Source organism: Lampetra fluviatilis, unplaced genomic scaffold (genome assembly GCF_964198595.1).
Source record: "Lampetra fluviatilis unplaced genomic scaffold, kcLamFluv1.1 SCAFFOLD_1043, whole genome shotgun sequence".
Taxonomy (NCBI): Eukaryota; Metazoa; Chordata; class Hyperoartia; order Petromyzontiformes; family Petromyzontidae; genus Lampetra; species Lampetra fluviatilis.
In genome coordinates, this window is record NW_027621355.1 from 1 (window position 1) to 12,500 (window position 12,500).

Below are 12,500 nucleotides of genomic sequence, written 5' to 3' on the forward strand. Positions count from 1 at the left end.
CCACTCGATGGGAGGAGATCCGCAAGTCTACGGCGGTGGTGGCGGCGGTGGTGGGAGACACGGGGGGAGAGAGGGGAGACACGGGGGGGGAGGAGGGAGACACGGGGGGGGAGGGGGTGGACGCGGGGGGGGAGACGCGGGGGGTGGACGGAGCGCGGAGACAAACGCACAACGCGGTGGAGAAGCGCTACCGCCTCTCCATCAACGACCGCATCGGAGAGCTGAGAGGCATCCTCACCGGGGGAGACAAGGTGAGTGGGTGGGTGGGTGAGTGAGTGGGTGGGTGGGTGAGTGGGTGGGTGGGTGAGTGAGTGAGTGGGTGAGTGGGTGAGTGGGTGGGTGGGTGAGTGGGTGGGTGAGTGAGTGAGTGGGTGGGTGGGTGAGTGGGTGGGTGGGTGGGTGAGTGGGTGGGTGGGTGGGTGAGTGGGTGGGTGGGTGGGTGAGTGGGGTGGGTGGGTGGGTGAGTGGGTGGGTGGGTGGGTGGGTGGGTGAGTGGGTGGGTGGAGTGGGTGAGTGGGTGGGTGGGTGGGTGGGTGGGGTGAGTGGGTGGGTGGGTGAGTGGGTGGGTGGGTGGGTGGGTGAGTGGGTGGGTGGGTGAGTGGGTGGGTGGGTGGGTGAGTGGGTGGGTGGGTGGGTGAGTGGGTGGGTGAGTGGGTGGGTGGGTGGGTGGGTGGGTGGGTGAGTGGGTGGGTGGGTGAGTGGGTGGGTGGGTGGGTGGGTGAGTGAGTGGTGTGAGTGGGTGGGGTGGGTGGGTGAGTGGGTGGGTGAGTGGGTGGGTGGGTGGGTGAGTGGGTGGGTGGGTGGGTGAGTGGGTGGGTGGGTGGGTGGGTGGGTGGGTGAGTGGGTGGGTGGGTGAGTGGGTGGGTGGGTGGGTGGGTGAGTGGGTGGGTGGGTGAGTGGGTGGGTGGGTGAGTGGGTGGGTGGGTGAGTGGGTGGGTGGGTGGTGTGAGTGAGTGGGTGGGTGGGTGAGTGGGTGGGTGGGTGGGTGGGTGGGTGGGTGAGTGGGTGGGTGGGTGGGGTGAGTGGGTGGGTGGGTGAGTGGGTGGATGGGTGGGTGAGTGGGTGGGTGGGTGGGTGGGTGAGTGGGTGGGTGGGTGGGTGGGGTGGGTGGGTGAGTGGGTGGGTGGGTGGGTGAGTGAGTGGGTGAGTGGGTGGGTGGGTGATGTGGGTGGGTGGTGGGTGGGTGGGTGAGGTGAGTGGGTGGGTGGGTGGAGTGGGTGAGTGGGTGGGTGGGTGAGTGGGTGGGTGGGGTGGGTGGGTGAGTGGGTGGGTGGGTGAGTGGGTGGGTGGGTGAGTGGGTGGGGTGAGTGGGTGGGTGGGTGGGTGAGTGGGTGGGTGGGTGAGTGGGTGGGTGGGTGGGTGAGTGGGTGGGTGGGTGGGTGAGTGGGGTGGGTGAGTGGGTGGGTGTGGGTGGTGGGTGAGTGGGTGAGTGGGTGAGTGGGTGGGTGAGTGGGTGGGGTGGGTGAGTGAGGTGGTGGTGGTGAGTGAGTGGGTGAGTGGGTGGGGTGAGTGGTGTGGGTGGGTGGGTGGGTGAGTGGGTGGGTGGGTGAGTGGGTGAGTGGGTGAGTGGGTGGGTGGGGTGGGTGGGGTGAGTGGGTGGGTGGGTGGGTGAGTGGGTGGGTGGGTGGTGAGTGGGTGGGTGGGTGGGTGTGAGTGGGTGGAGTGGGTGAGTGGGTGTGAGTGGGTGAGGTGGGTGGTGGGTGGTGGGTGGGTGTGTGGGTGGGTGGGTGGTGAGGTGGGTGGGGTGTGGGTGGGTGGGTGAGTGGGTGGGTGGGTGAGGGTGAGTGGGTGGGGTTGGGTGGGTGGGTGGTGTGAGTGGGTGGGTGGGGGTGGGTGGGTGAGTGGGTGGGTGGGTGGGTGGGTGGGTGGGTGGGTGGGGTGGGGTGGGTGGGTGGGTGGGTGGGGTGGTGGGTGAGTGGGTGGTGGGTGGGGTGGGGTGAGTGGGTGTGGTGGGTGGGTGGGGTGAGTGGGTGGGGGGGGTGGGTGGGGTGGGTGAGTGGGTGGTGGGTGGGTGGTGAGGTGGGTGGGTGGGGGAGTGGAGTGGGGGTGGGTGGGGGGTGGTGGGTGGGTGGGGGTGGGTGGGTGGGTGGGTGGGTGAGTGGGGTGGGTGGGGGGTGGTGGTGGGTGGGTGAGTGGGTGGGTGGGTGGGTGGGTGAGTGGGTGAGTGGGGGTGGGTGGGTGAGTGGGTGGAGTGGGTGTGTGGGTGGGGGTGAGTGGGGTGGGTGGTGGTGGGTGGGTGGGTGGGTGTGTGAGGTGGGTGGTGAGTGGTGAGTGGGTGAGTGAGTGGGTGAGTGAGTGATGAGTGGAGTGAGTGAGTGGGAGTGACTGGGTGAGTGAGTGAGTGGGTGAGTAGAGTGAGTGAATGAGTGATGTGAGTGACTGAGTGGGTGAGTGAGTGGAGTGAGTGAGTGAGTGATGAGACTGAGTGAGTGACTGGTGAGTGAGTCACTGGGTGAGTGACTGACTGGGTGAGTGAGTGAGTGAGTGACTGGGTGAGTAAGTGATGAGTGATGAGTGGGTGAGCGACTGACTGACTGAGTGACTGAGAGTGAGTGACTGAGTGACTGAGTGAGAGTGAGTGAGTGACTGAGTGAGTGACTGAGTGGGTGAGTGAGTCACTGGGTGAGTGACTGACTGGGTGAGTGAGTGAGTGACTGGGTGAGTAAGTGATGTGAATGAGTGGGGTGAGCGACTGACTGAGTGACTGAGTGACTGAGTGAGTGACTGAGTGAGTGAGTGAGTGACTGAGTGAGTGACTGAGTGAGTGACTGACTGAGTGAGTGAGTGAGTCACTGGGTGATTGACTGACTGGGTGAGTGAGTGACTGGGTGAGTGACTGACTGGGTGAGTGAGTGAGTGAGTGAGTGACTGGGTGAGTAAGTGAGTGAATGAGTGGTGTGAGCGACTGACTGAGTGACTGAGTGACTGAGTGAGTGACTGAGTGAGTGAGTGAGTGACTGAGTGGGGTGAGTGGGGTGAGTGAGTGACTGAGTGACTGAGTGAGTGACTGACTGAGTGAGTGAGTGACTGGGTGAGTGTGCTTCACCGTGTCCCAGCAGATGAGCAAGTCTGCCGTGCTGGGTCGCACCATCGACTACATCCGCTCGCTGCAGCAGCTCAACGTGCGACTGCGCCGGGAGAACCGCGAGCTGAGACGCTGCACACGGAGAGACACGGGGGGAGCAGGTACAGAGAAAAACACAGGGGGAGACACGGGGGGAGAGAGACACGGGGAGAGAGACACGGGGAGAGAGACACAGGGGGAGACACGGGGGGAGAGACACGGGTAGAGAGACACAGGGGGAAACACGGGGGGAGAGACACGGGGGGAGAGAGACACGGGGAGAGAGAGACACGAGGAGAGAGACACGGGGAGGGAGACACGGGGGGGGGGGAGAGAGACACGGGGAGAGACACGGGGAGAGAGAGACACGGGGGGGGGGGAAGAGAGACACGGGGGAGAGAGAGACACGGGGAGAGAGAGACACGGGGAGAGAGACACGGGGAGGAGAGACACGGGGGAGAGAGAGAGACACGGGGGGGGGGGCGGGGGGGGGGAGAGACACGGTGGCGTGTGATTGGTCGGTTCCTTTTCTTCCCAGAATACCCTGCGAGCGAGGGCGATGGGCGACATCCTTTGCCACCAGCGGGCGCCATGGAGACGCCTGGAGCCCAGGTACCTGACACTGTTTTAGCGCGATGTATGAGCGTTTGCAGAAAGCAAACGCACACCGATGGCTATCTGAATGCAGATTCGCATCATCACCCAGCTCAGAAATCCTCTCTTATCAAGACGCTCGTACATCGGGCTAAAACAGTGTCAGATGGTGAGGGTCTAGCGAGAGAGATGAAACATGTCGTTAAAGAAGCACTAAGACAGAATGGCTACAATAATGCTCAAATTAACAGAGCACTGAATGCCAAATCACGAACGCAAAGCAACGCTGCTGAAAGCGATCAGATTATCAAAACAATAAACAGGTCCCTGCGGGGTGGGCTGGTAGGAACGACTAACCAAAGAACATAAACATAATGTATTATTACACTTGTTTAGCCAGGAAAGCCCCACTGAGTGTAAAGGTTTTTGTAGGGTCCTGCCAAGTGTTTGCAGTAGGGGGGGCGATGCTGCTACACCTAATCGGACGATACGAAGGGAGAGTTTGAGGCCTAGTTCTAGGCTTTAGGCCTAGCTGTAGGCGTTAGGGCCGCTGTGAGTTAATTTTTAATTTAAATGTTTTAATTATTAATGTAAAAGCTTTCAATGTAAATGTTTCTATTTAAAAGCATCAGGGAATGTAACATTGTTAAACATTAACTCCCTTTCACACACGCGGGGGTACGATACGAAGGGAGAGTTTGAGGCCTATTTCTAGGCTTTAGGCCTAGCTGTAGGTGTTAGGCCGCTGTGAGTTAATTTTTAATTTAAATGTTTTAATTAAAAGCTATCTCAGGGAATTATAAGGGAATGTTACACTTGTTTAGCCAGGAAAGCCCCACTGAGTCTAAAGGTTTTTTGTAGGGTCCTGCCAAGTGTTTGCAGTGGGGGGCGATGTTGCTACACCTAATCGGACATCGGACGGACGGACGGTATAATCTATTGTAGGCTGGTTCACTTCGTTCCTACCAGTAACAGGACCCTGCGGGGTGGGCTGGTAGGAATAATACTGATACCGGTACAGGGATATCGACCGGGTATAGAGGAGTTAAAAAGAAAATGATTTGTGCATGGGGGGTGAGCGATGACGTCCACACCCCCCCTCCCCACTGACTCGCGCGCCCACAGAGCGATGACGTCACACCCCCCTCCCCACTGACTCGTGCGCCCACAGAGCGATGACGTCACACCCCCCTCCCCACTGACTCACGCGCCCACAGAGCGATGACGTCACACCCCCCTCCCCACTGACTCGTGCGCCCACAGAGCGATGACGTCACACCCCCCTCCCCACTGACTCGCGCGCCCACAGAGCGATGACGTCAACACCCCCCCTCCCCACTGACTCGTGCGCCCACAGAGCGATGACGTCACACCCCCCCTCCCCACTGACTCGCGCGCCCACAGAGCGATGACGTCAACACCCCCCTCCCCACTGACTCGTGCGCCCACAGAGCGATGACGTCACACCCCCCTCCCCACTGACTCGCGCGCCCACAGAGCGATGACGTCACACCCCCCCTCCCCACTGACTCGCGCGCCCACAGAGCGATGACGTCACACCCCCCTCCCCACTGACTCGCGCGCCCACAGAGCGATGACGTCAACACCCCCCTCCCCACTGACTCGTGCGCCCACAGAGCGATGACGTCACACCCCCCTCCCCACTGACTCGCGCGCCCACAGAGCGATGACGTCACACACCCCCCTCCCCACTGACTCGCGCGCCCACAGAGCGATGACGTCACACCCCCCTCCCCACTGACTCGTGCGCCCACAGAGCGATGACGTCACACCCCCCTCCCCACTGACCCGCGCGCCCACAGAGCGATGACGTCACACCCCCCCTCCCCACTGACTCGTGCGCCCACAGAGCGATGACGTCACACCCCCCCTCCCCACTGACCCGCGCGCCCACAGAGCGATGACGTCACACCCCCCTCCCCACTGACTCGCGCGCCCACAGAGCGATGACGTCCACACCCCCCTCCCCACTGACTCGCGCGCCCACAGAGCGATGACGTCACACCCCCCCTCCCCACTGACTCGCGCGCCCACAGAGCGATGACGTCACACCCCCCCCTCCCCACTGACTCGCGCGCCCACAGAGCGATGACGTCACACACCCCTCCCCACTGACTCGCGCGCCCACAGAGCGATGACGTCCACACCCCCCTCCCCACTGACTCGTGCGCCCACAGAGCGATGACGTCACACACCCCTCCCCACTGACTCGCGCGCCCACAGAGCGATGACGTCACACACCCCTCCCCACTGACTCGCGCGCCCACAGAGCGATGACGTCCACACCCCCTCCCCACTGACTCGCGCGCCCACAGAGCGATGACGTCACACACCCCTCCCCACTGACTCGCGCGCCCACAGAGCGATGACGTCACACCCCCCTCCCCACTGACTCGTGCGCCCACAGAGCGATGACGTCCACACCCCCCTCCCCACTGACTCACGCGCCCACAGAGCGATGACGTCACACCCCCCTCCCCACTGACTCGCGCGCCCACAGAGCGATGACGTCCACACCCCCCCTCCCCACTGACTCGCGCGCCCACAGAGCGATGACGTCACACCCCCCTCCCCACTGACTCGCGCGCCCACAGAGCGATGACGTCACACCCCCCCTCCCCACTGACTCACGCGCCCACAGAGCGATGACGTCACACCCCCCCTCCCCACTGACTCGTGCGCCCACAGAGCGATGACGTCCACACCCCCCTCCCCACTGACTCGCGCGCCCACAGAGCGATGACGTCCCACACCCCCCTCCCCACTGACTCGTGCGCCCACAGAGCGATGACGTCCACACCCCCCCTCCCCACTGACTCGTGCGCCCACAGAGTGATGACGTCACACCCCCCTCCCCACTGACTCGCGCGCCCACAGAGCGATGACGTCACACCCCCCTCCCCGCTGACTCGCGCGCCCACAGAGCGATGACGTCACACCCCCCTCCCCGCTGACCCGCGCGCCCACAGAGCGATGACGTCACACCCCCCCTCCCCGCTGACTCGCGCGCCCACAGAGCGATGACGTCACACCCCCCTCCCCGCTGACTCGCGCGCCCACAGAGCGATGACGTCACACCCCCCTCCCCGCTGACTCGCGCGCCCACAGAGCGATGACGTCACACCCCCCCTCCCCGCTGACCCGCGCGCCCACAGAGCGATGACGTCACACCCCCCCTCCCCGCTGACTCGCGCGCCCACAGAGCGATGACGTCACACACCCCCCTCCCCGCTGACCCGCGCGCCCACAGAGCGATGACGTCACACCCCCCCTCCCCACTGACTCGCGCGCCCACAGAGCGATGACGTCACACCCCCCTCCCCACTGACTCGCGCGCCCACAGAGCGATGACGTCACACCCCCCCTCCCCACTGACTCGCGCGCCCACAGAGCGATGACGTCACACCCCCCTCCCCACTGACTCGCGCGCCCACAGAGCAAGGATTGCAACAGGCGATGTGATTGGCTGCGCCGGATGCGACGGTCATCTTGTTTAGTTCATTTAGTTCACGGATCGCAGGGGGAGCGGGCGGCCATCTTGTCGGACAGACGGACAAGTCGGACGGACGGACGGACACATGAATCTATTGGTGGTCTGGTTCACTTCGTTCCTACCAGTAAAATACCATTCATCTCAGGAGCAACTGACAGACTAGGCCGTGTTTCGCAACAGCAAAACATCACAGTAAGATTCGTCGCGGTGCACAGAATTCAACAACTAGTAATGTGCGCTAAAGACAAATTACCTAAATTGTCAACAGAAGGTGCATTTCGGATTAATTGTGTATGCGGCAGATGCTTTATTGGACAGACGGGGCGCAACGTTAAGTGTGCGACTAAAAGGACACCAGAGAAAGATGAAACTATCGCGAGCGCAACTGTCGGCAGTGGAAGAGCATGCTTCGCAACAGGGACACCCAATTGATTTTGACAACGTTGAAGTGTTGTGTCAAACTAGTTACCAGAGGTGGGACAAAGTCATTGTTATGCAAGTCCAAGTCGAGTCGCAAGTCATCAAATTCATGACTCGAGTCTGACTCGAGTCCAAGTCACATGACTCGAGTCCACATCTCATAGGTGGGACAAAGTCATTGTTATGCAAGTCCAAGTCGAGTCGCAAGTCATCAAATTCATGACTCGAGTCTGACTCGAGTCCAAGTCACATGACTCGAGTCCACATCTCATAGGTGGGACAAAGTCATTGTTATGCAAGTCCAAGTCGAGTCGCAAGTCATCAAATTCATGACTCGAGTCTGACTCGAGTCCAAGTCACATGACTCGAGTCCACATCTCATAGGTGTATAGTGTAGTGTATAGTAGTAGTGTAGTGTATAGTGTAGTGTATAGTAGTAGTAGTGTATAGTAGTGTAGTGTATAGTGTAGTGTAGTGTTGTGTCAAACTAGTTACTACTGGCAAAGGCTCGTTAGAGAATCCATTGAAATCGAGAGAAACAGAACGAACTTTAACCGCTCGGACAGCTGCGGGCTTGGCGCGGCCTGAAGGCGTCTTGTTAAATAAGATACATTTCAATTGCTTATAGGGGGAAACAAACACCGACTGAATACTAACGTCGCATAATCACAATAGAACACGTTCGAACTGATTGCTAATCTACAACTCGCATCGTAACAACCGCCTGACTCCCCCCCCCCCCCCCCACGTGACCCCCCCCCCCTGTCTCCCCCCCCCCACGTGACCCCCCCCCCACGTGACCCCCCCCCCCCACGTGACCCCCCCCCCCTGTCTCCCCCCCCCCCCACGTGACCCCCCCCCTGTCTCCCCCCCCACGTGACCCCCCCCCACGTGACCCCCCCCTGTCTCCCCCCCCCCCCCACGTGACTCCCCCCCCCCTGCCCCCCCCCCCTGCCCCCCCCCCACGTGACCCCCCCCCCCACGTGACCCCCCCCCTGTCTCCCCCCCCCCCACGTGACCCCCCCCCCCGTGACCCCCCTCCCCCACGTGACCCCTCCCCCCACGTGACCCCCCCCCCCCCACGTGTCTCCCCCCCCCTCCCCCCTCTCCCCCCCCCCCACGTGACCCCCCCCCCCTCCCCCCTCTCCCCCCCCCCCACGTGACCCCCCCCCGTGACCCCCCCCCACGTGACCCCCCCCGTGACCCCTCCCCCCGTGTCCCCTCCCCCCTCTCCCCCCACGTGACCCCTCAGGCCTCTGCCTCCTCTCTGCGTGACCCGCCCCCGTCTCGTGCTGTGCCTCGTCGCCCTCCTCTGCCTCGTCGTCAACCCCCTCGCCTACCTGCAACCCTCGCAGCAACCAACGCAACCCACGCAACCAACGCAACTCACGCAACCCGTGCAACCCGTGCAACCCGTGCAACCGCGGCAACCGCAGGAGCTCCTGCAACCGCCGCAACCGCAGACGCAGCACGGGCTGCTGGGACGAAACATCCTCAACGCTCACTCAGGTTCACGCAACCGCACGCAACCGTCGCAATCGCACGCAACCAACGCAATCGCACGCAACCGTCGCAACCAACGCAACCGTCGCAACCATTGCAATCGCACGCAACCGTCGCAATCGCACGCAACCATTGCAATCGCACGCAACCGTCGCAATCGCACGCAACCAACGCAATCGCACGCAACCAACACAATCGCACGCAACCAACGCAATCGCACGCAACCGACGCAACCATCGCAATCGCACGCAATCGCACGCAACTAACGCAACCAACGCAACCGTCGCAACCATCGCAATCGCATGCAACCAACGCAACCACCGCAACCATTGCAACCATCGCAATCGCACGCAACTAACGCAACCAACGCAACCGTCGCAACCATCGCAATCGCATGCAACCAACGCAACCACCGCAACCATCGCAACCGTCGCAATCGCACGCAACTAACGCAACCAACGCAACCGTCGCAACCATCGCAATCGCATGCAACCAACGCAACCACCGCAACCATCGCAACCGTCGCAATCGCACGCAACTAACGCAACCAACGCAACCGTCGCAACCATCGCAATCGCATGCAACCAACGCAACCACCGCAAACCATTGCAACCATCGCAATCGCACGCAACTAACGCAACCACCGCAACCATCGCAACCGTCGCAATTGCACGCAACCAACGCAACCGTCGCAACCATCGCAACCAACGCAGTTGTCGCAACCACTGCTACCACTGCGGTGGCGTGCTGGCGATGATGGTGGTGGTGGTGGTGATGGTGATGATGTTGATGATGGTGGTGATGGCGTTTGTGATGATGGTGATGATGGTGGTGATGGTGGCGGTGGTGATGGTGGCGGTGGTGATGATGGTGGTGGTGGTGATGGTGGTGGTGGTGATGGTGGCGGTGGTGATGGTGGTGGTGGTGATGGTGGTGGTGGTGATGGTGGTGGTGGTGGTGATGGTGATGGTGGCGGTGGTGATGGTGGTGGTGATGGTGGTGGTGGTGGTGATGGTGGTGGTGATGGTGGCGGTGGGTGGTGGTGGTGATGGTGGTGGCGGTGGGTGGTGGTGGTGATGGTGGTGGTGATGGTGGTGGTGATGGTGGTGGTGATGGTGGCGGTGGGTGGTGGTGGTGATGGTGGTGGTGGTGATGGTGGTGGTGGTGATGGTGGTGGTGGTGGTGATGGTGGTGCTGGTGGTGGTGGTGGTGGTGATGGTGGTGGTGGTGGTGATGGTGGTGGTGGTGATGGTGGTGCTGGTGGTGGTGGAGATGATGGTGGTGGTGGAGATGATGGTGATGGTGGTAGTGGTGATGGTGGTGGTGGTGATAGTGATGATGGTGGTGATGATAGTTGTGATGGTGGTGATGGTGGTGGTGATGGTGGTGGTGGTGGTGATGGTGGTGGTGGTGGTGATGGCGTTTGTGATGATGGTGGTGGTGGTGATGGCGATGATGGCGATGGTGGCGGTGGGTGGTGGTGGTGATGGTGGTGGTGGTGATGGTGGTGGTGATGGCGTTTGTGATGATGGTGGTGGTGGTGGTGGTGGTGATGGCGATGGTGGCGGTGGGTGGTGGTGGTGATGGTGGTGGTCGTAGTGATGGTGGTGATGGCGTTTGTGATGATGGTGGTGGTGATGGCGATGATGGCGATGGTGGCGGTGGGTGGTGGTGGTGGTCGTAGTGATGGTGGTGTTTGTGATGGTGATAGTGGTGGTAGTGATGGTGGTGATGGTGTTTGTGATGGTAGTCATAGTGATGTTGGTGGTAGTGATGATGGTGGTCATAGTGATGGACACTCTCCGCCTCTCCACCTCTCAACAGATCCCCAGGACAAGTCTCTCTCCCCGCCGTTGTGGCGTGATGGTGCTGGTGACGATGCTGGTGATGGTGGTGGTGGCGATGATGGTGGTGGTGGTGGCGATGAATGGTGGTGGTCATAGTGGTGATGGTGGTGGTGGTGATGGTGGTGGTGGTGGCGATGGTAGTAGTGATGGTGGTAGTGGTGGTCATAGTGATGGTGGTGGTGGTGGTGGTGGCGATGATGATGGTGGTGGCTGGTGGTGGTGGTGGTGGTGATGATAGTGATGATGGTGGTGATGATAGTTGTGATGGTGATGGTGGTGGTGGCGATGATGATGGTGGTGGCTGGTGGTGGTGGTGGTGGTGATGATAGTGATGATGGTGGTGATGATAGTTGTGATGGTGATGGTGGTGGGGGCGATGATGATGGTGGTGGCTGGTGGTGGTGGTGGTGGTGATGATAGTGATGATGGTGGTGATGATAGTTGTGATGGTGATGGTGGTGGTGGCGATGATGATGGTGGTGGCTGGTGGTGGTGGTGGTGGTGATGATAGTGATGATGGTGGTGATGATAGTTGTGATGGTGATGGTGGTGGTGGCGATGATGATGGTGGTGGCTGGTGGTGGTGGTGGTGGTGATGATAGTGATGATGGTGGTGATGATAGTTGTGATGGTGGTGGTAGTGATGGACGCTCTCAATCTCTCAACCTCTCCCCAGATGTCCAGGACAAGTCTCCCTCCCCGCCGTTGTGGCGTGGCGATGATGGCGGTGACGATGATGGTGGTGGCGACGATGGTGGTGGCTGGTGGTGGTGGTGGTGGTGCCGTGGTGCGTTGCTGGCGCTACTGAACAGCTCGCTGGCGCTGCTGCTACTCGGCACGCTGCTGCTGGGGGGGGGCCCCGTGGTGGGGGGCACCTCGGCCGGAGCCACCAACTACTGGAGGCATCGCAGGCAAGCCGAGGCCGACATGGCGAGGGTGGGCTCAGCATCGCTACCATCACTGCCATCGTCACTGTCATCATCACCACTATCATCATCATCACCACTATCATCATCATCATCACTATCATCATCACTATCGTCATCACCACTATCATCATCATCACTATCATCATCATCGTCATCATCATCATCATCACTATCATCATCATCGTCATCATCATCATCATCACTATCATCACCACTACCGTCGTCGTCATCGTCACTGTCATCATCATCATCACTATCATCATCACTATCATCATCATCATCATCACTATCATCACCACCACTATCATCATCATCATCACTATCATTATCACCACCACTATCATCATCATCACTATCATCATCATCATCATCACTATCATCATCATCACTATCATCATCACCATCATCATCACCACTATCATCATCACCACTATCATCATCATCACTATCATCATCATCATCACTATCATCATCACCATCATCACTATCATCATCATCACTATCATCATCATCATCATCACTATCATCATCATCATCATCACTATCATCATCATCACTATCATCATCATCACTATCATCATCACCATCATCATCACCACTATCATCATCACCACTATCATCATCATCAC

The 12,500-nt window shown here is 60.2% G+C and overlaps 1 protein-coding gene across 1 annotated transcript in view; it reads left to right on the forward strand.

Moving 5' to 3' along the window:
• Nucleotides 1–111: 111 nt before the first annotated feature.
• The window catches only part of LOC144955128 (uncharacterized), a 15,613-nt gene continuing 3,224 nt past the window's right edge, over nucleotides 112–12,500 (forward strand). Inside the window, exons 1-5 of the mRNA XM_078885457.1 lie at nucleotides 112–251; nucleotides 3,057–3,186; nucleotides 3,603–3,676; nucleotides 8,845–9,101; nucleotides 11,619–11,878. Of these exons, the coding sequence (XP_078741583.1) occupies nucleotides 3,624–3,676; nucleotides 8,845–9,101; nucleotides 11,619–11,878 (570 nt within the window). The 5' untranslated portion in view covers nucleotides 112–251; nucleotides 3,057–3,186; nucleotides 3,603–3,623. The remainder of the gene's footprint in view (nucleotides 252–3,056; nucleotides 3,187–3,602; nucleotides 3,677–8,844; nucleotides 9,102–11,618; nucleotides 11,879–12,500) is intronic.